This window comes from Brassica oleracea, chromosome C4 (assembly GCF_000695525.1).
Source record: "Brassica oleracea var. oleracea cultivar TO1000 chromosome C4, BOL, whole genome shotgun sequence".
NCBI classification, from domain to species: Eukaryota; Viridiplantae; Streptophyta; class Magnoliopsida; order Brassicales; family Brassicaceae; genus Brassica; species Brassica oleracea.
In genome coordinates, this window is record NC_027751.1 from 26,995,489 (window position 1) to 27,019,822 (window position 24,334).

The 24,334-nt window shown below is 37.5% G+C and overlaps 1 protein-coding gene across 1 annotated transcript; it reads left to right on the top strand.

Moving 5' to 3' along the window:
- Positions 1 to 5,800: 5,800 nt before the first annotated feature.
- Positions 5,801 to 8,956, top strand: LOC106338532. Its single transcript, XM_013777489.1, has 4 exons — positions 5,801 to 7,211; positions 7,362 to 7,455; positions 7,529 to 8,739; positions 8,811 to 8,956. Exons 1-4 carry the CDS (start codon positions 5,801 to 5,803, stop codon positions 8,954 to 8,956), a joined length of 2,862 nt encoding a protein of 953 aa, XP_013632943.1.
- Positions 8,957 to 24,334: the final 15,378 nt, after the last annotated feature.

Sequence of the window (24,334 nt, forward strand, 5' to 3'; positions counted from 1 at the left end):
TGCTCGTTCCACGTCGTAGCTTCTTTCTATATATATATAAACACTAGGATAAGGCTTGCGCCTTGCGCATAGTGAATTTATATGAAAATTATTTAAGAAATATCGTATAGAAAAATAAAATTTATATTCTTGATCGAATTAATATTTTTGGCCCTTAAACAATTTTCAAATTTTTTTTTTTTAAAATCACTTAACGCATAAGAACTTAACGTTTAGGCCGAAGAATCTCATGCCAACTATTTGGTTACAATGAAACTATGCCAGCTCGGTTTTATATCATGATTTAGCAATTTAAAAGTAAATTATGGTTATGAGAAGTTTACGTTCACGTGCCAGTCCTATCTATCTTCAATCTTTTTTTCATTTTGTGTCGCTTTTTTCATTTTAGTTATTGTTCGATATAAATATCGATTTTTGAGTTTATTCTCGTTTCGTTATTTTGTTTTGGCCTGAGATTTATAAAATATTTAAAATTTAAAATTATTAAAGAGATACATACTTAGGTTAAGATCCGCGCCTTGTGCAGAATAAATATTTTATATTTATTATTTATTTTATGTTTTTCTGCATATTATGAAATAATAAAATAATAATTATATATTAAATAACTAATTTCTTTGGATCTGTTTAATCTTAACTAGATGATAGTTGTACCTTTCGTATATGATCATACAATCCTGCAGTCTACCAATTTTGATTGACCAGTCTTATCTATCGTGTATGATATATATATATATATATATATATATATATTTTGTCAGCTATCGTATATGATATATAATTAAATTTAAATGATATTAACATAGATATATAATAATCTCTTAATATGGATATTTATTAAATGATGTTTCTATCATATGATTTTATGATTATTTGCATATTTGTGTAACAAAATTGTACAGCAACGATTTTTTTTTTTAATGTGGAATGTTTAGTGGTTTCAATAATTTATAATCATTAAAAAAAATGAAGATTTCAAAATTAAAATATTAACTTTTCAATATATGTTCAACGTAGATATCAAAATATAAGAAACTTTTAACAGTTTTAGTAATTTATACTCGTTTTGAAAAATTCAAAATACAACATATTCAAAAAAATCTAAAATTTTATTATATGATTAACATAATTGTGTAATTTATTTTAACAGTAAATAATTAAACAAAAATGATAGAAAGTATACAGATTGTTAGCAAATCTTTATTATTTAAAATCATTTATTGCAATATATATCTTAATCGCATTAGGTAATTCCGTAGGTTTTATTTAAGAAAAGAAAATATACTAATTTTAATTTGATAAATGAATGGTCCATATTGAACATATTATATAATATAACATACTCTAGCAATTTAACTTTGGACTAACAAAATTTTTAATTAATTCTCAAGCCGCCACATAAGCAAAATTAACATTCCAATTACGTGACAACTCAGCAGGGTATTTTTTTAATTAGTACAAATTACATGTTATAACTTTTTAAATGTTTCTTTATTAATATACAAGGGATACGTACTTGTTAGGATACTTATGCATTTCTTACAAGAAAAGTGTACACTTAAAATGGATGTGTCAAAAAGTACAACTAATAGTCTTTTCAAGATGTCAATTTACCTAAACTGAACCTCATGAATTATTAAAATAAATAGCATTGTCATATTTTGAAAGTTAAAACTTTAGGTTTTCTAAAATTTTCTTGTCATTTGTGTAACTATCAAGTACGTCATTAGACCATGATTAACCCAGGCTCTTAGGGTGGGGTTCTTAGCTTCGGCTAGGAACCGTTTCTTAACTTTTATCTAAAAAAAGCTAAGAAACGTCTCTTAAATAAGAGATATAAGAGCCGGTTCTTAGCCGAAAAGTGTAAAAACAAAAAAACAAAAAAATGTCAAATCATGAGTTAAGAACCCGAAATTAAGAACCCGGGTTACATGCTCTAAGAAACCTTCTTTTAACTTTTAACTTTTAAGAGCCGGTTCTTAGTTTTTTTAGTTAAAAGTTAAGAGACGGTTTCTTATATTCCGCTAATAACTCCACCCTAAGAACCCCCCATTAATCATGCTCTTAGTTCTCTTGTTCTCCAACGTCAGAGTACTTCAGTATCGTGAAACATTTTCTAACTTTCTTTCCAGATTCTTTTAACTAGGCCAGGGACGGATCGGGTATCCGGACAATTTTAAGGTATCCGGATCCGGATCCTTATCCGGTGGATCCATAATTTAACTATCCTTATCCGGATCCGGGGTTCTCAGATATATGGGTGTCGGATATCCTTCTAAAAATTGTAATATTCTGCGGATATCCAAATCCGGATTTGGATCCTTAAAATAAATAAAAATAATATTAATATATATATTAAATATTAACAATAATTTTAAAAATATATATATAATGTCTTTAATTATTTCTATGTATAATATTAAAAAATTTACATAAATTTTATATATGCTATTATAAAAATGAAAATATATTAAACAAAATTAATTTTTATATATACATATTACTTCTTTTGAAATATTTATTAATAAAACTTACGGATTCAGATATCTGGAGTTAAAAAATAAGATATCCGGATCCGGCTTTGATGGATCCAATATTTTACTATCCGGATCCGGATTTGGCCCCTCCGGATATCCGGATTTTCGGATCGGATCCGGATTGAATCTCGAATCGAATCCGGATCGAATCTCGGATCGAATCCGGATATCTGATAAAAGTCTCAGACCTAATTTTAACCAACGCTAGAGGATTGAATTAACTCCTACAGTTGAGATTTATATAATACTAGATGACTTCCTAAAATTTTGCGGGATAATATAATTTAAATACTACTTATGGTAAATAAGTTTTGTACATATTTAAAATTTGTAATAATTTTGATAGACTAAATATGTTGATAAAATTTGATAGAAAATTTTGATTGGCTAATAATGTAAGAAAAACATTAAATTTTATTGCAGTATATTAATAATTTTGACACATGATCTCATATGAAAAAGTTGTGATATATGAGATTATCTTAACTACCAAATTCCTAATACTTACATAAATACTTATTTATAGTTATATATCAATAAAGTAAAAGTAGAAAGGTCTTCTGGTTGAAATATATTCAACAAGATGATTGTTTACGGGCGGCTAGGGCTTTGGGCGATGGAAAAGGCGACTCTCAGATCTGAGCATCACTGACGGTGATTCCTTCACGCGTCTCTCACGGTAGCGTCGTCAACATCACAAGGGAGACTGTCGACACTCCTTGTGGCCTTTCTGTTTTTCGTTTCCCCCTGGTTCACCGGTGCCGTCTTTCTCAAGCAATTTCAGTGCTGTAATTGCTCCTTGTTGCGTTCAACATTTCCGTCCGTAGATCAGCTCAATCGTGTACGATCTTTGTCGGCACGACCTCACCAAGGGTTAGAGTTTACGAAGGTAGCAAGGGGAACTGTTTGATCTGATTGATTTTCCTTTGAAATATCATCACTCTGTACGTACATCTACGTTCAACACTCAAAAGCTTTATCTTCGTATCGCTTTTTAACGGGATCGTCTTGGTGATTGTCTCGCTCCGTATCATTTATAACGGGATCGTTCTGCTGATCGTCTCGATCCATATCGTTATATGGGATCGTCGTTTCGCATGAAGTCGGCTCATCAGGTTGATGTTAAGGGGAAAGGGATTTTGTACGACGATGATGATGATGTGCCAATTAAATTGGTGGATCGTGATGATTCCTATCTCATCAAGGAGTTCGGCTTGTCTCTGATCGGAAAGATCCTTAACCACCGAAAACAGAGTGTGGAGAAGCTCCTCCAAACAATGCCAGCTCAGTGGGGTTTGGCTGATAAAATAACGGCAAATGATCTAGGGAATGGGAAGTTCTTGCTTAACTTTACGACAGAAGAGGATCTAAACTTTGTCCTACAACAGGGGCCTTTCCATTACAATTTTTGTATGTTCGTACTGGTGCGCTGGGAACCTATTGTTCACGACGACTACCCATGGATCATTCAATTCTGGGTACACCTGATCGGGTTTCCGCTACACTTGTGGACTGACACAAACCTGAGGAACATAGGAGGCCGCATTGGGCACATAGATACTCTAGAGCTAACAGAGGGCCGTATGCTCATCGAGGTAGACTCTCGCTGGCCCTTGAAGTTCTCAAGAAAGGTGGAGTATGAAGGTGATGAGGTTACGATAGAGATTAAGTATGATAAGCTATTCAAGCATTGTTCAATCTGTGGAATGATGTCTCATGAAAAGGGATACTGCCCCTCCCTTGATATTAGAACAAGGATCCAGCCATCACTAGAGCGATCAGGTGTGTTCTCGCGTGTGCAGCTCCCTCAGGAACAGATGTTACACTTGCAGTCCTCGCAGCAATCTTCTCGTCAGTCTTTGCTGATGGGAAGGGATCGATACGCCTCTTCGCAAGCCACACAGCATGTTCTACGCACTAACTCAAGTGGGAGCAATTATGAAAGCAGGGGCTCTCAGTATCGTGCAAGGGAGGATATAGATCACCGAGGACATCACAGTGACAGGGTTATGCGTCGCCGTAACGAGTACAAACAGAGAAATAGAGATGGTGGAACACGATATGGTCCTTATGAACGGAGAACGGAGCAAGCTTGGAGGGTAAAGATAAGGAAAGCTGAGGCATCTGACGCTGTTCAAACCCGTCCTGAACACGCTGAAACATCTCAGGAGATTGTTCCGTATGAACATGTCTCTGCTCTGAGTACTGTCGACAACAATGCTGGCGGGTCCAGCAGGAAGTTGGCGAGCACAATTGTCACTCCAGTGCGGGAGCGTCATATGGTGGAGAATGTAACTCTTCAGGACAGAGGAGATGCTCGTTCTCTTACGTTCTCTCCATTGAGGGAAGCAGAACCGTCGGGAGCTAAGGACCAAATCATTGAGGCCTTACATGACATGGAGCTGATGGATCAACAAGATGGAGGTATGCCGGATACTGACGATAATGAGGATGACCTTCTTGGCTTGGATCTTATGGAGATGGAAGCCACTGGCGATAGGGAGGAAGCTCCGGATGGGATGGGACGACCTTCTGGTATGAAGTCGACAAGAAACAGGAAACTGGGAGTCAAACGTAGTGCTCCATTGGGCATTCCCAGTCGGAAATTTGAGATCCTTCGTAGGGGATCTCCAACTAAGCGATCGTCGTCAGCTAATGCGTCTCTGCGTGGACCAGAAAGCACAAGACGACATCACACAAGGAAGATCAAAGAGAGTTCTTCAAAGAATGAGGGTTTGATGAGTTCCAAAAACTCATCACACAAGCATAAATGAGGACGCTCAGTTGGAACTGTCGAGGGATAGGGAATGACCTCACAGTTCGACGCCTTACGGAGATGTGTCAGAAGCATCGCCTAGGACTTGTATTCCTTTCTGAAATGAAGAATAAGAGGCTGTTGTTGCAAAACATTCAGGCCGAGTTAGGATTTGATCACTTGTTTACCGTTGAGCCACTTGGTCTCAGCGGAGGTTTAGCTCTTTTATTTATGGATGATTTTCAAGTTAATGTTCTATTTTCAAATAACAGAATGATTGACATTGAGGCAGTCATTGATGGAATAAAAGTCTTTATGACATTTGTTTATGGAGACCCTGTTTTAGAACGTAGGGATCAGGTTTGGGAACGTCTTACGCGTTTCTCAACAACACGAAATGGACCATGGTTCATGATAGGTGATTTTAATGAGATAATTGACCATAGTGAGAAAGTGGGAGGTGGGAGGCAGAAGGCGCTCAGATAGTTCTTTCTTGCCTTTCAAGCAAATGTTGAGTGACTGTGGCATGTTAGAGTTCCCATTCACCGGAAATATGCTATCATGGGTAGGGAAAAGATCAGGAGGGACGACTGTTAGATGTCGCCTGGATAGAGCAGTGGGAAATGAAGATTGGTATGAAAAATTTCCCCACTCAGCCGTCAGATATCTCAGGCTTTGGGGATCGGATCATCGTCTGGTCTTAGCTGATATTTTGAGAAAGCCAGTGAGGAGAAAAAAGAAGTTTAAATTTGATAAACGCTGGCTGGATAATGAGGAACTACGGCAAGTCATTCTCGCGGGATGGAAGTCGGAGGACTTGCCTCCGGAGGCGAATATTATGGAGCATATTGCTAGTTGTAGAAAAGCTTTAAGCCATTGGAGGACACAAAACAATGTGAGTTCCGCAAAGTTAGTCGAGGAGCTCAAAGAAAAGGTAGAGGACCTATACTCGAATGACGACGCTACCTCGGAGGAAATAGCAGCTGCCCTGAAGGAATTATCTACTGCTCTTAAGGCAGAGGAGATGTTCTGGAGACAGAAAAGTAGGGTTCTCTGGTTAAGGGAAGGTGATAGGAACTCAAAATACTTCCATGCGTTGGTAAAGCAGAGAAGAGCAAAGAATAGGATAACACAACTTCTGGATGAAAATGGGAATGTCGTGGAAGATGAGGAAGGATTAGTAGCCATTGCTACTAGTTATTTCCGACAAATATTTGAATCATCCAACCCTGAGGATATAGCGGAAGCGTTATCTGAGATCTCACCTACGATTACTGGAGCAATAAACAAGGACTTGACTGCCCCAGTGACAGAGTGGGAGGTCAAATTAGCATTGTTTGCTATGCACCCAGAGAAAGCTCCAGGACCGGATGGAATGACAGCTCTCTTCTATCAGAAGTTTTGGGATATTGTAAAAGATGATTTAACTCGTATGGTTAATCAGTTTCTTTTTGAGGGGACTATGGCTCAGGGTCTGAATGACACGAACATCTGTTTGATTCCTAAAACAACAAAGCCGAATGAGATGACAAAGTTCAGACCTATTAGTCTATGTAATGTCAGCTATAAGATAATATCTAAGGTCTTATGCCAAAGATTGCGGAAGGTTCTTCCACAGCGGATATCAGAGACCCAGTCAGCCTTCGTTGCTGGTAGACAGATCACAGATAACATCATGGTAGCTCAGGAGATGTTTCACGCTCTGAGAAACAAACCGGGAGGACGGGTTAAACGAATGGCTATAAAAACTGATATGAGCAAAGCATATGATAGGATGGAGTGGTCTTTCATTGAGGCAGTCATGCGAAAGATGGGTTTTTCAGAATTGTGGATCGAATGGATTATGCGATGTATTACTTCGGTCACGTATAAAGTCCTCATGAATGGAGAACCGAGGGGAAACATTGTCCCTGGACGAGGTTTACGACAAGGAGATCCTTTGTCTCCTTTCATATTTATTCTATGCACGGAAGCGCTCGTTAGCCTTCTTAATCAAGCAGAGAATGGTAGGCAACAGATCAAGGATACTCTGGGTATACAAAATGAACGTGGGATGGGCTCATACTTAGGAATCCCAGAGGACATCAGTGGATCAAAGTGTAAATTATTTGCTTTCTTAAAGGACAAGCTCCTACACAGAGTGAATGGCTGGACTGGTAGATGGTTATCGAAGGGAGGAAAGGAGGTTATGATTAAATCAATATTGCTAGCTCTGTCCGACCTATGTCATGTCCAGCTTTCTTCTTCTTTTGGAGATATGTGAGAATCTAGCAAGTGGCATTGCACAGTTCTGGTGGAGTTCGAACCCTCCGAAAAGAGGAATCCATTGGGAAAAATGGGGGAAGATGTGTGCACCTAGAGAAGAGGGAGGAATTGGGTTCCGTATGATCCATGAATTTAATTTAGCTCTTCTAGCTAAACAGCTATGGCGCCTTGTTCAATTTCCGGATTCACTTGTAGCAAGAGTTCTACGGGGAAGATATTACCGTTTGAGTTCGCGGTTGCGAACGGGCGCAGTGGATAACCCATCGTATGTATGGACAAGTATAACTGCTGTGAGAAAGCTGTTACTTTTGGGCATCAGAAGCAAAGTGCATTCAGGGTACGAGGTTAATGTGTGGGAGGATCATTGGATTCCTTCGACGCCAGCTAGGCCGGCACGGGCCCGGGCTCCAGCAGTAAACCCAAAGATGATCGTAAGTAGCCTTATCAATCCTGCTACAAAGGAATGGGATGTTCGAATACTGGAACAATATGTTGATGAAGAGGATATCCCGATGATTCTGAGTTTGGCCATAAGCCCTACTCATCGACGGGACACATTTTGCTGGAGTTACACGAAGAACGGACAATATACTGTTAAGTCGGGATACTGGATTGCTACAAACTTGATGAGAGATGAGGAGGACTTAGAAATTCTACAACCCAGCATTACAAAACTTCAAGCCTTTGCTTGGAAGGTGAATGCGCCACAAAAGATATGCCATCTTATATGGCAATTAATATCCGGACAGGTGGCTGTAACAAGGAATCTGGTACGCCGTAATATGCGTTGTGATAATTACTGCCCAAGATGTGGGGCACCAGAAGAGACCGTTACTCATGCTATCTTTGAGTGCCCTCCGGCCTTACAAGCATGGGAATTATCATCAACCCCGACGAGTTCTGAAATCTTTCTGGTACCAAGTATTTATGCTAATATGGACTATCTTTTTTGGAGAAAGAATAGTATTTTGGAGCCTGAGGATGATAGAGATCCTTATCCTTGGATAATTTGGTATATCTGGAAAGCTAGGAATGATACACTGTTTAGAGGTATAGACAGAGATCCATTGGAGCTAGTTAGGTATGCAGAGGGAGAGTGTCAAGCTTGGAATAATGCAAGAGAAACTGTACCGAATCTGCCAAATGCACAGAATAATGTAGAAACACAAGTCTTAAGCTTGAGTAATATTTGTATGGTGGATGGTTCATGGACCTCCACAGCGCAGTTTAGTGGAATGGGATGGGTTTGGCAGGATACTTTGGGGAAGATACAGCTCATGGGATCAAGGAATCTGCGGAGGAGGGAGACATCACTACACTCGGAGCTGGAAGCGTTAAAGTGGGCAATGGAGAGTATGCTACAACACTCGACCTGTCAGAGGTTTGGGACGGACTGTAAGGACATGATTCAAATATCATATTATTTCATTATAACAAACTAATAAATTGTCTATTTAAAATAAACTAATACATATTAAAACATTAAGCCAGATATTCTATAAAAGTATTATTTTAACGATTGTTTCTTCTTTTGACATCTGAATAATTATGCTATTACAACGATGAGAAATTACATAGACGTTATACAACCGACAATTCTACCAAATTATGAGATTACACGTCTGACTGCACCATTCCAAGCCGCCTTATGAGATTCATGCCCGATGGTACGTTCTGCCCGATGGTACGCCATGCACCATGCTGAAGAACTCTTATAACTTTTTTCTCCATAATATGTATAATTTGCATTTTTGGAGGTTTGAACCCTGGACTTCCTGTTGTAGAAACATTAATGAATCCTTAGGAAAACCACTAAACTAAATGGCTTCAACTTTTAAAGATTGTTTCAAGCATAATATTTAATATAATAAAATTCATAATATTTTTTGGGAAGATGTATTATTAGAATTAAATTCTAAGTCTTACTTCTACTTATTTAATTATTTATACGTAGTAATACATATATGGTTCACATGCATATAACAATATAAGTTAAATTGATGACTTATAAGTCAAACTAATAAGAAGATAACAAATAGGTAAATTATCTTAAATTAGGGAGAATGTGATAAATATGTAAAATTACCTAATAATATAGAAAATATGACAAATAAGCAAAGTTAGCTTAAATCATAAAAATATGACATATTAGCAATTATGGAAAATATGACAAATAAAAAAAATCAGTTACCTAAAATTATGAAAAATATGATAAATAAGCAAAATTAACTAAAATTATGGAAAATATGAATCAGTATATCAATCGTCTTGCTACCTTCCTTAAGTAAACATTTTCGAACTTGTGATAGATAATTTTTTACGCTTGAGTGTGCAATCTTTAATGCTATAATACAAAATTAATTTGTAATATGTATACACTATTATGGAATGCTGAATGATATATTCATTATACAGAATGATTTACAATATATAGACAGTATGTCTTAGGGTTTAGACTAACATTAATTACAAGCAAGTCCCTTAATCTATAGTATCCTTATACCCTCCCTCAAGATGGAGGCAATTCTTTGACACCAATCTTGGTTCTTAGTTGAATCGCGGTCATGGCAACGGTTTCGTAAGCGAGTCAGCTAGCTGGTCTTTAGTGTTGACATGTTGTACACTCAGTGCCCCAGTTTGAATGTTGCTAGAACAAAGTGATAGTCAAGTGCCATATGCTTCATCCTAGAGTGGAAAACCGGGTTTGCACACAGATATGTAGCGCCAATGTTATCACAGTAAATGACCGGTGAGGTGGGGAGTTTGATACCGATTTCAGAGAGGAGTGAGAAGATCCATCCAAGTTCTGATGCAGTTATAGCCACAGCCCGATATTCAGCTTCAGTCAATGATCTTGCGACACTACGTTGTTTTTGCGAGGACCATGAAATGGGCTGCCACCAATGTAGATAACATAAGCGTTTGTGGAGATGTAATCATCTGCATCGCCTGCCCAATTTGCGTCGGAGTAGGCATGAACCGTGAGTGGTGTAGTGGAGCTCAAGAAAATACCATAGTTTGTTGTGCCTGCAAGATATCTCAAGACACGTTTCACGGCTTTCCAATGGAGATCTGTTGGGCGATGCATATATTGTGAGAGTCTGTTGACCGCAAAATCTATGTCTGGCCTTGTGAGAGAGAGGTACTGAAGACTTCCGAGAATAGTTTCGGCAGTGATTGCATCGGAGAGTTAACAGGTTTCACATCAGCCATGTTGAGCTTATGAAGGAGATCATTGATGTACTTCTTTTGCATTAGGTGAAGTCCCTTCGGTGATCTGATAGCCTCAATACCCAGAAAGTAACTCAATTCTCCAAGGTCTTTAAGTGAAAATCGAGCACTAAGAGAGGCAATGGCCGCTTTGACCGATGCAGAGTCTCCTGCAAGTAGTATATCATCTACATATACCAGTATGTAAATGCAGCTGTTGCCTTGGTTGTAGATGAACAGAGAGGTGTCAGCTAGAGAGTTGGTGAAACCAAATTGCAGGAGAAAGTTACGCAGCTCATTGTACCATGCGCAAGGCGCTTGTTTGAGGCCATAGAGTGCCTTGTTCAAGCGACAAATGTGATGAGGACGATCACTATCAATGAACCCCGGTGGCTGAGAGACATAAACTTCATCCATCAAGGTTCCTGGAAGAAAAACATGATTGATATCAAGCTGATGAATGCTCCAGTTCTTTTTCACAGCAACATCAAGAACCATGTGAACTGTAGTCGGTTTTATGACCGGACTAAAGGTCTCAGAGTAGTCCAGGCCATATTGTTGATGAAAGCCCCTTGCGACAAGTCGCGCTTTGTACCTTTCAATGGAACCATCTGCATGATATTTAATTGTAAAAATCCACTTACAAGTAATAATATTTTGCAATGTTGTTGGTTCTGTCAAGTCCCATGTGTGGTTCTTTATTTGAGCATTATACTCTTCACACATTGCATTGCGTCAATTGGGATCCCTGAGAGCCTCAGCCACAGTCGTTGGGATCTTGGGGTTGGATTTTTGTATTGTTGCCGTGAGGGTAAGTTTTGATTTGGGTTTGGTGATCTGGTTTTTAGCGCGAGTGCGCATGGGATGGATGTTTTGTGGTTGGTTGGTTTGTGTGTTTAGGTTGGTTTCTGAGGTAGGTAAAGGTGGTTGAAGAGGAGAAGATTGTGGTTGTGTGGGATTTGTGTTTTGGGAAGTAGTATCGGGTTGTGAAGCTGAGGTTTCAGGTCTTGTTTCAGGTCTGGTAACAGGTTGAGGTGTTTCTAGTGACTGTGGCAGTGAAGGCGTAGCTGGAGGTGTAGGCACAACTGGAGCCAGAATTGCAGACATACCTGGAGCAGGAGCTGCAGACACGACTGGAGCAGTAGGTGAAGGAGAATCGTTACACGGGGGCACTGGCGAATGAGCTTTAGTTGGCAAGACTGTTAAGACCGGTCCTGCACTCTGATTGACATTCATCTCTTTCTCTTTCTCAGTTTCCATTGTAGCTGTTGAAGACATGCCAGTGGCGTATGGGAAAGTAGTCTCGACAAACTGCACATGCCGCGACGTATATATGCGTCCTGTCTTGGTTTCCAGACACAAGTACACACTTTGCGTCAAGGAATATCCCAGAAAAACACAGCTTGAGGATCTATCTTCGAGCTTATGTTTGGTGTATGGATGGAGCCAAGGGAAGCATAAGCAACCAAATACACGAAGCTTCTTTTAATTAGGAGACTGGTCGAAGAGCTTTGCATAAGGAGAAGTACCCGACAAGACCTCTATCGGCATTTTGCTTATCAAATACACGGCTGTTGCAAAAGCATACGGCTAGTATGTCTTTGGGACCGACGAGTGACCAAGGAGAGCAAGTCCCGTCTCACTATATGCCTGTGTTTTCTCTCTGAGATTCCATTGTTCTCTGGAGTATGCGGAGGTGTGGTGAGATGAGAGATGCCTTTCTCCGATAGATATGATCGCAGAGCAATATACTCTCCACCATTGTCTGAGTATAGATTTTTCACTCGGCACTGAAAGCGATTTACAACCAGTGGGACAAACGCCATAAGAATCTCTTTAACTTGTGACTTTCGCCGCAGTGGATACATCCATGTGTATGGAGTAAAGTGATCCACGATGATCAGATAGTACTTGGCATTGTCAATGGAGAGAATCGGAGAAGTCCAGACATCACTATATAAATACTCAAGAGCATGATGAGAAGTAATCGTGTTTGTCTGAAATGGCAACTTGTGACTTTTATTGATGTAACAACCAGAACACGAGAACTTGTTTTGAAGAGAATGCGAGACAGGTAATGAAAACTGAGAGACAACATTATTCAGAACTGAAAGAGATTGATGTCCGAGACGTGCATGCCAAGAGTATAGATCGGTCTTTGGAGATGGAGAAGCCGCGAGAACACTGATGTTTCTGCTGTTAACCGGCCACTCGTAAAGCTCATTTTTAGTTCGCCCTTGGAGTAACTTGGCCCCCGTGCTGAGATCCTTCACCTGAAAATGTGCAGGAAAGAATTCCACAGAGACACGATTAGTGTTGCACAATCGGAAAAAAGAGATCAGATTCTTTTTAACATCAGGAACATATAAAACTTCTTTGAGTTCAAGAGGACGAGATGGAGTAGGAAGTAAACCAGAACCAGTATGGGTGATTTGGAGGCCTGTTCCATCAGCAACTTGAACTTCTTCACCACCAGTATACGCTTGATGCATCGATAGATTCGCAAGATCGGTGGTTAAGTGATGAGTAGCGCCGCTGTCGAGTATCCAGTTAGCAGCATTGTACTGCAGAACGTGAGCTAGATTATCTCGTGGCTGCCACGGAGTGTTTTCTCCACTAGAAGGTATCTGTGGACATCGACGAGCCGAGTGACCATACACGCCGCAGAACTGGCATTTTCCTTGATTACCGCGGCCATTTCCTTGGTGTTGATTGTTTCTCGGCTGATAGGTTTGTTGTTGCTGCCAGTTTTGATTACTCCTTGGGGGAAATCGATTTGAGTTTCGATTGTTGTTGGAGTTGTTGTTGCTAGAATAGCGAGTGTAAGCCACATTCGCCGTCACCAGAATCACAGTTGCATCAGTCTGAGCCTGGAGTTTCAGTTCATAGTTGATCAGCTTCTCATGTATCTCCGTGATCGAGGGTGGGATGTCGCGTGCCTCAATCTGATCAACCATGTGTTTGTACTCTTCAGGAAGACCACCGAATATGTAGTCAATTTGATCTTCATGTTCAATAGGCTTGCCAAGCAAGGCAATGTGATCAAAGCGGGTTGTAAACCCTTGAACATACTCATCGATGGTCTTTGTTCCTTTTGTCCATTGATCTAGTTGTTGTTTGAGCTGCTTCACATGGGCGCGGCTCGGTTTAGCGTAAGTGGAGGCAAGTGTGCTCCAGATCTCCGCGGAGGTGCTCGTAGTGGAGAGCATGGGTTGGACCGCGATGGAGATTGCACCTAACAGTGAGCTGTAGATGAGCCTATCTTGGCGTTTCCAGGATGTATATGCTGGATTAGCAATGATGTCGCCGTTGGTGGTGATCGTTGGTGCTGGTGCCGATACAGTACCGTCGAGATATCCGGAGAGATCATAACCATCCAGTAGTGCAAGGACTTGGCGATTCCACATCAGATAGTTTGTTGCAGTTAACTTAGTGACATTCAACATGTTAACGTTGAGAATAGAGACTGTGTCTGAGATGTTAATGGTTTATGTAGAAGATGTCGACATGGCCGGTGATGAAAGGAAAGGAGAAGAAGAAGAAGAAGAAGATAAGAAAGAGGGAGGCGGCCAAATTCTTGTTTAGCATTTAATATGTTTTTAGCATTTAATATGTTTTTCTTGAGACCGATCAAATCAGCCTATATGGCGTATGATGTGTACTGTTTTTGACACATTCTGACAATATTTTATAAAGTATTTGTGAATTTATGGAGTCTTCTGTCCTTGTTGAGTCATTACGGTCTAGAGTTGGTTTAGATGGAATATAGATCACTTGAAGCAAAACACACAGAAAAAAGTGCATTTTGGAGATTTTCATGCGGAGCACCCGAGTTATCAAAGGAGTAACCGGTCCTGAGACCCAAAAATATTTAAGAAAGTTTCTAAATATTTCAGGATTTTACCTAGATTCTATTTTTCACCCTAGGAGCCGCCACTCAGACCTGCAACTTATCATATTTCACTTTATTCTTTGGAACAAAAATATTTTGGAGTTTTTTACTATAAATTTGAGGAAGAATTGTTTCTACATCATTGGAAGAAAATTTCTAAACCGTCGTTGCTTATTATTATTGATTCAGACATGATTTATTCATTCTCTATTGTTGTGATTTTTGATGTCATGTATGAGTAGTCTTCTTGTTAGGTTTAGAGATTTCAAAGTATTCATGAATCACTGAACTAAACATAGATATGGATTTATCTTCGAGTTTCTTTCCTTTTGTTAAACTTAATGTTGAGAATGAATTGACAACTTATTCTCTGATTTTAGGTTGAATCTATTCATCAAAGGTGTAATAGGTTGCTAGAAAGACCATAGGTGAGCGATTTGTTCTCCACCAATGAAATCTGAGGTTGAAGCAAATTGTTAACTTATCAAACCCGCTCATTATTACTTGTCTAGAATTCTACGTTCAAACAACATTTTTCGATTTCTACGTTGTTAGACAAAGTCATCGGTGTCAAGACATTGGATTACTTGTAATTGATGTTTGAGTTCGAGACTTGCTCGTTAATAGTTCTCTGAATAATTGGTTGGTTCATAATCTCTGAATTCCTACGATATACTCTTAACCTAACGCCTCGTTTATTTGTTTTCATATCGATTTGCATTCTTGTTTATTTACAGTTTTCACAAACAAACCGAACTTCTTTCTTCTTAGCTTTATTTCACACTAAAAGAACCGTACTATAACCGTTGATCTCTCTAGATTCGATCATAAAATGCTACTTCGCTATATTATTCAACTGTGGTAGTATGCATATTTGGCTAATTGGTGTATTCCAATATCAGAATATTAAAACAAAATGTATGTACAATATGATTCATATCACTTAGATAAGATGTCTTACCCCCTCTCATCGTTTATGTGAATTTCTAGAAGTATGGATCGACCAAAAATTATATTGATACGAGATGTTATGAAGTAAAATAATTTTTATAAAGAAAAAAAATTATAATCTTTCTTCTAGTTTTTGGTTAGTATTTAACCCAACATCCATGTTTCATTTCCGTACGAAACAGGAGATGGAAGATGAGTTCCAGACCTGAGGACGCGAATAAATTTGTGATTCTTGAGGGCTTTAGTTAGTGTTCGATAACTTAAAAAATATCCAGAGGAGGACGTGTACTTGTTGCATGTAAAAAGAGGCTGCATAGATCTGTGCTGTAGATACATAAGAGAACACGCGTTCCGAAACTCATTGGAGACATTACGTACGCAACAAAAACATGCATTATCTTACCGCTAAGCCTATATCATTCAAGGCATGACTGGTTTCCCCGCTACCACCCGCAAATGCAGCTTTTACGGTTGGTGACAGTTGTTGGCGTTTTGCAATAATCACTCAAATCGCTTTACACCGTTTCAAACCGCTCTAAACTTCTTAAATTCAAAAGCTGGTTCCAGCTAACGTTTGCGGTTACGGACGGTTGTGGAAGAGTAAATTTTTTTATTCTTTTTTTTTGAAACAATAGAAATTCAAAATAAAAATAAAAATAAAAATTTTAAATTGAAGTAATTGAAATACTAAAATAGATCTATTATTTTTAATTTATATTATAAATTTTCAAAATAAAAATATTTTCTATAATTTTTAAAAATATAAAAATATAATTTTATAATATAATTTTTGTATTTATTATAATATTATGATGTATAATATTTTTATAATTATATAAAATGTAAATATTGGTAATTTATTATTGAACAACTGTTGTATTTGGTGGTTAACCAGTCATAAGTATCCCGCAAATACACCAATTTCTAACCGCAATACAAGTCGTACAAATATCTCAAAACCGATTAAAATCGCAACCACCCGCAACCGCAAACTCTCGCAACCGCAACTGCTGCTATTACACCAGACCCTTAGATACAGGCATGAAAACAAACAAGGGCGTATATTTTGTCATGCATCGGTAACCATGCATGTATCAACAAATAAGCATTTTTTTTTTTTGAAAAAACACATACTCATATAATTTATTGCATTTATTTCATATACCATAGTAAAAAAAAAGGGTAAACTCATATACCATAGTAGACTGTATATGGCCTCTACTCGAGCAGATGGTGATGTTTCAATCCTAAGCCACGGTGCATCTCACATGATGCAAAGGCTCTGTTTCCAGCCTGTTTGAGTCCATTCATGGTGGTTCTGAAGTTGGAAGTGTTGGGTTTTTCAGTATTACTGGAGCAGTGTGTCTACTATCAGATTGTTTTTCGTGGTCTTCGGCGTTTATGGAATTTCATTCTCTTTTGTTAACGAATTGGTTGGATTAACCTCTTTGAGATGAATCTTTATAAGCTAAGCTCTTTTCAAGCCGCTAATGTGGATAAAAGAAGAGCCAAACAGTTTAAAGGATTCAAGTTCATGGTTTAGAAACAAACAAGAAGACATCAATTTTGGAAATTGTCCAATGCTCTCTTGATGAGTTTCCATTGTAGAGACGGTGAATAATTTCAATCCTTAATTTTTGCAGAAGCCCTAGCCTCTCCTGCAGCCTTCTATTCGAACGCACACCATCATGAGACTATTGTCTTCGTATGTGTGAAGTGCGTTTATGTTTCCTTGACATACCTATTGGTATGGTTTTATGCCTTGATTTTTTGTAATACGCTGGATTTTTTGTCCATGTGGCTCAATAAGAAACACAGTGTTAAAAAAAAAAATTAAAGGATGCAGTAACCTTGCATAAAAAGATTTTTTCAAAACTCATTCCCTTTTAATAGTATAGATTGAATTATTTTCTTATGGAACTGGTTTGAGATTTGATCTAATGGTGCGATTAAAAATTATGCCCATTGTGTGGGATGGAAACCTAAATAATCACTTCTTTGCGGAAATCTTAAAGTGATGTTTTTATAGAATTAAGTTTTTATCATTATGGAGATGATAGTGATGGTATGATGATGATGTTAAGAAAAAACATTATTTTAATGTGATAATAAATTAATAATGGTAAGATGATGGAGCGTTACGATGATGTAGTTAAAAAATAAAGTGTTGCGATGTGTCATGCTAATGATGTGTGAATATAGTGTTATAATGATCACGTTGCAAGAAAACAAACTGTTTTCTATGGAGAATTTCGTCCAAAATTCGTTAGAAAATCCATTCCGATGACGAACAGATTCGATGGTTTTATTTCTTTGGAAAACAAAAAAAAAAAAATGTCTGAATATCTTCGTGCTTAATTCATTGGAAAAATTTATTCCCGACAAATTTCCAATGAAAAAATTCGTGGGTTCCATTTTTCTTCGAGAAAAATTTTTCCAGATTTCTTTGGGTTATCTAAAGCATTTCTGATGGACTCCGACGAACAAATTTCCGATGAAACACAGAAAAATATTTTTCGTCAAAATGTTTTACTAAAGTAATCGTCGGAAATTTTTGACAGATGATATTTCGTTAGAAATTTAATTTCTATTCAAAAGAATAAAATAAAAATTATTTGAGATATAATATTTAAGTTAATGAATTATTTTAACAAAAAAAATTTAGAATTGTTAGTTTTAAATAAGTTTCAAGTTGTTTATATACAAATATATAAAATTTTAAAATTTAAAAACATTTATAATAATACAACAATTTGGAAACGTTGATAATAATAATACAACTATTTGAAAAAAGGAAATATTTATAAAATTATAAAAACAACTTTAAACACTTTATAAAGTAAAAATATTTTAAAAAGGTGAAAAACGTTTTTAATTAAAACAAAAAAAAAAGCAGAAAATGTTTATAAATGAAAAATATTTTTTTAAGTGAAAAACGTTTTAATAAATTCTAGAAAAACACAAAAACTTTTTGTAAATTTAAAACGTTTTTGAAAAAGTGAGAAACGTTTTATAAATTCTAAAAACAAAACATAAAAACGTTTTAAAACTTGAAAACAATTTTAAAAAAAGTGAAAAACGTTGTTATACACTTTAAAACATAAAAAAGTTTCATAAATTACACTTAAAAACAATTCATAAATGCTTAAACGTTTTAAGACTACAAAGAAATAATAAAACATCAAAATCATAAATTAAGTTTCCAAATCCTAAATCTAACATGTAAAATCCTACAAATAACTATTCTAACACAAATCTAATATATTAAATCCTAACTAACCTAACTCATTTCTAACATTCCAATCCCTAAAATTCATTAATTCTAACCTATCACATATACAAACTAATATATTTAAATATTGAGAGGATAATAGATGACTAACATACAACCGTCTTTGATCGTTCACATGGATGCATAGTTCTCGGTTTGGTTTACAAAGTCAATATGAGTGTCTAAGTTGATGACAAAAAAAAAATGACTAACATGTTTTTAGGGGTTTTTTTTAAAGAAGGATTTACAGCTGCTCTTCGGGTGAGAATGACAGATTAGAGAGAGTTTAGAGAAAGATAGAGTTGAAATGAAAAAGAAGCAAACTTTCCGGTTTTTATGTTAAACAATTCTTACTGATAAAGTTCTTCGAGAATCCATCATAATATTTTTTGGCACTTCATGAAAAACCAGGTGGTTCTCTCTCCTGGGCAAATTTTAATTTCCGACAAATATACCATTTTTCATCAAAATTCGTCGAAATATATCATTTTTGTCAGAAGTTAATATCCCATGAAGTATGAAGGGGTTTCGAAACATATTAAAAATTGACCGACAGTAACCATTGATAATATAATGATGATTTTAAAGGTTTTTAATCTTCAAAATGTTTGAAAATATTTGAAAACATACAAATTCCTTATTCATCTCTGTAAACTCCATCCTCATCTGGTGACAATTCATGGATCTTCCTTCTAGGAGGACTGGCGGCTTCAACCAAAAAACTTTCTCAAAACTCTGGATTCGCATGAGTGTCGATCGACACATCGCCGTCATCTTCACGCTCTGCACCAGAATCAGAATAATATACTATCACAAATCATGGATCATCTCGTATCTCAATTTAGGGCGTATGTCTCTTGACCACTTTAATCGGATCATAGAAAACGTTCTTGTCTATGAGTGTCAGGAACATCTGATTAGTCTGCATGTTGCAAATTGCTCCTATAATAGCCTCAAAGGCTCTCACAAGTAGTACTGAATAATTCCAGTCTATATGAATATCCATGACATGGAAATCAGCTGGAACTAGGGCATTACCGATTTGTACCTAGAGGTTTCTGTCAATTCCTCCTGAATTCAACTAGAGAAATCCACAAGAGTGAATGAATCTCCTAGGCCTGCGATTTCGGGTATTCGGGTCAGTTCCGGGTAGGATCTGTTCGGTTCCGGGTCAATCGGTTAAATAGATTTTGCATCCAAATAGTACTTGACATGCCTTCGGTTCGGTTTCGGACCGGTTCCTATCGGTTCCGGGTCGGATCGGTTTGTTTTTAACCGTTTGTATACCCAAAACAAACAGGTAATATTCGGTTTCGGTTATATAGTACCCGAAATTGAACAAAACCCAAAGATACTCAGATTACCCGAAACATACTTATATTATCCGACTGAAACATTGAAAATTCGAAAACAAGAAGTGAGAATTGAGAAATGAGTCTGTTTGTTGCTGACAAAAAAAAGAACAAAAAAAAAAGAAATGAGAATTGAGAAAGCAAACACACAATGCAAAGAAAACAAGCACATTAGAAATGTAGAAAACAAACACACAAAGCAAAGAAATCAAACACACAACACAATTAAAGTCTTCTGGAAATTCAAATGAGACAGACACTTGCCACTCCTTCCTCAAGTCTATGGTAATTCTTGGGCGTTGAATTCAGGTTCATTCGCTTCAAAAATATAATAACATCAGTTTTCAAATTAAACATCAAGAAACAGAATCGAAAGACTTCACATCTGGTAAAGTTTACCTCTTATGAGATCATCTTCTAACTCCACAGCTTCAAGTAGTTGTTCAATAGTAGGAATGCCTTTCTCATTCATATGCACCTCTGTTTTCAACCATTGCTGAGTGAAAATCAACACCTCAACCATAAAGTGTGTCAAGCAGCTCCTATAGGTGTCTAGGACTCTCCCACTAGTGCTAAACGCACTCTCCGATGCTACAGATGATACTTGAACAGCAAGAATATCAGCAGCAACTCGAGACAAAGTTGGGAACTTCAAACTGTTTCTTCTCCACCATGATAGAACGAACATCAAACTCGGTTCCAAGCATAGTCTTTGTCTTCTCAACTTTCTCTTTCAGATACAATTCTAACTGATTACTAGAATCCTCTGTACATGTTTCTTTTATGAGCTCCTCATATATGTTATCCATTCTTTCATATCCAATGCCACTACCAAGAATTCTCGACTCAAAAACTGCACCACCATCTTGATCTTGGGTCTGAGAAGATGATCCTCCTTGCGACTGTGATCCACCTGACCCTCCACCACTTTTGCTAGCCACAAGACAGTACTCATCATAAAGCTTCTTCAAGATATCCAAAATCGATTCAGAGAGCAGAGTATAATCGATGCTTTCTTTACCATACAACTTTTCAAAGCAGAGGTTAGCAAAAGTTCATCTTCTTTCTCGGGTCAAAGACTGATGCAACTATAATGAGCTGTGACACTTCTTAGGCTTACTCTTGCCAGCTTCATCTCCCTCCCAAAACGGATTCCAGTATTTCCTTAACTTCCCCATCATAGAAAACGCTTTGTACCTTAATGACTCATCAAGACCTGGTGCGCTGCTTATTTTACTAACATTCCTTGTGATGGTGACTATCTCATTGTAGATCTTGTGAGAAGTGATGGATTTCGGAACTGAGAGTATCAAAGTGGAATTGTAGAAGATAACCATAAAGTGAACCAACCTCTCAACCTCTTCCCAATCTATTTCCAATGGTGGTCCAATCCTCTTTTTCTCCATGAAATAGTCATTGTACGGCTTGTCTTCAGACTCTATCTTCTCAAATGCTAGCCGTAACTTCAAAGCTTGGTCTAACATGAGATATGTCGAGTTCCATCTGCTCTTCACATCTAATGGCAGACTTTCTCTAGTCATCTTCCCAGTTTCAACCCAAAATTCGAAGGACTTGAGACGATTTGTTGAAGACCTCACATACTGAATAGCATTCCGAAAGGCAATAATACTATTATCGATCTCCTTTAAGCCTTCCTTGACAATCAGATTCAAGATGTGTGTTGCACACCTGATGTGCAAGAATTCTCCATTCAAGACTAGAGCATCTTCACCATGACTCATGAATTCTTCTCTGAACTTCGTTATAGCTGATGTGTTAGCTGTAGCATTATCCACTGTGATGCAAAAGACTCTTTTGATATTCCATTCAGCTAAACAATCAATCAGAACTTTAGAAATTGTAGACCCTTTGTGATCATCAACATTCTTGAACCCGATTATCATCTTCCTAAGCTTCCAACTTGCATCAACAAAATGAGCAGTGATCACCATGTAGCTTGCTGAAGTGTACGGAGTAACCCAGATGTCTGTCGTCAAAGATAACCGTTGTTTGTTCTGTCCAAGAACTTTCTTCATTTGAGCTTTCCTTGCTGCATACATGGCCAGAATGTCCTTTGTAGATGTCTTCCTACAAACCGGCGGATGCAGCTGAACTTTTAAGCAGAAATGTCTCCAAGCCAAGCTTTCAATAAAGGCCAAAGGCAACTCGCCTAATACAATCAACTCATTGGTTGCCTCTTTGAAAACATCTTCAGACACTTTATACAAAGTGAGATTGCCTTCTTCATCAGGAGTTAACTCTGTCTGTCTACCCTTCCCTTCAAATGCTTTTGCGGCCTTCCATGCGAGGAATGCCTTACATCCAAGTACATGCTTCCTGAGGTTGGAGGTCCCAGACTTGGTTGGACAACTCATCTCTTTCCCACAATAACGGCATTTGCATATGTCGTAGTTGTCTTCCTGTTTGGTGACATGTTTCCAGACAAAAGACCTGCTTTTCTTCTTTGACCCTAAACCAGAACTACCAACACCATCTTCCTCTCTTTCGTTCCTTTTGTCGTTTCTACCCGGTGTCTCCATGTCCTCATCAGAACAAAATTCTTAATCCATTGTCGTTGTCTTGTTGATGAGTGTCAGAAGAAGCCATCTACATAAATAACCAAACAATATCCTATCAAACAATCAATCAATCGAATTCAAGACTCATCAACAACATTACAACAACAAAAGAACCAAACTACTCTGACAATGATATGAACAAACAATCGAATTCATTAACCAAAACTCAAAACAAACAATCAAATTCATTAACCAAAATTCAATCACTTAAGATTAATAACTAAGAAAAATGATACATGAACAAAGAGAACAATCAAAAATAAATCGATTTTAAGATTGAGAACTAAGAAATGATGCATACCTCCGATTGAATTCTTGATGATGCAGATGATGGAGATGGGAAACAATTGTCAATTCTCTGAAAGTATTCCAGGTTTGTGGTAGAAGCTAACATGATTTTCCCTTTTTGTAGAGTCATTTTCACGATTCTCGAGCTCTAATGGGGGAAATGAATCGAAAAGCTAGGTTTTGGTTTGGGAATTGGGGATGAATTCGAAGAGATGACTGGTAAAGTGTTAAGACACAATTACACATGCAATGGTACCAAGAACATGCGTATTAAATGATTCGGGTTGAATAGGGTATCTGAAATAAACCGGGTAAAAACCGGAACCGACCCGTTATCCATGGTTAAAATTAATTTTATCCAATGGTTACTTTTGGCAATACCGAAACCGATCCGAACCGGTCCATTTCGGTCGGATCCGGTTCGGGTAATCGGATCCGGTTAAAAAGTCGTAGGGCTAGAATCTCCAGAAGGTTCTATCTTCAAACTCACCTGATCTGCCATCACCCTTGGCATGATAATGACTGGAGAACATGTATTACATAGTGCATTTGGGTGGCTATGACCTCCAATCATGCAAGGAACCAAAACTTCCCAGGTTAATCCTCTGCTTCATCTTCTCTCTGATCTGATGGAACATGCGCTCAATGATCTCCTGTGTCCCTCTGTGATATACCATGGATTTCACCCATTTTTATTCATGGTATATAAGTGTTTTAAGATATATTTATCATGTTTTAGAGTCTTTTCAAAGAAATTACAGGTTCAGTTACTTGATAGAAGGAAATGATGCTTTTGGGACAATTTGGAGTACTTTTACGCGTATAAAATCGATCGACGCTTGAAGAGCAATATCGATCGACCGGAGTCAATTAAAATCGATCGACAGCCGTTCAGCGTCATCGATCGATATTGGATCACTCGAGGATTAATCACGAAATTAGAAGACTTCATTTCCATAAAGTTTATTAATTGCAACCTAAGCCCTTAGCCGTCTGTGAGACTATATGTACTAAGGTTTTGTATCATTTTAGAGGAGACTTGCCAAAAGACCTAGTTTGGAGAAGAAGCATTTTGGCTACCATTAGAAGAGCTTTGGATTGGAGAGATAGATCTGAGACTGCATAACACAGAAGATCTTGAACTCCTTTATTTCTATTACTCTTACTTTCTGTGTTCAATATTTCATTTGAGTTTTATTCAAACCATCATGACTTTGTCTCTCATGAATATGTC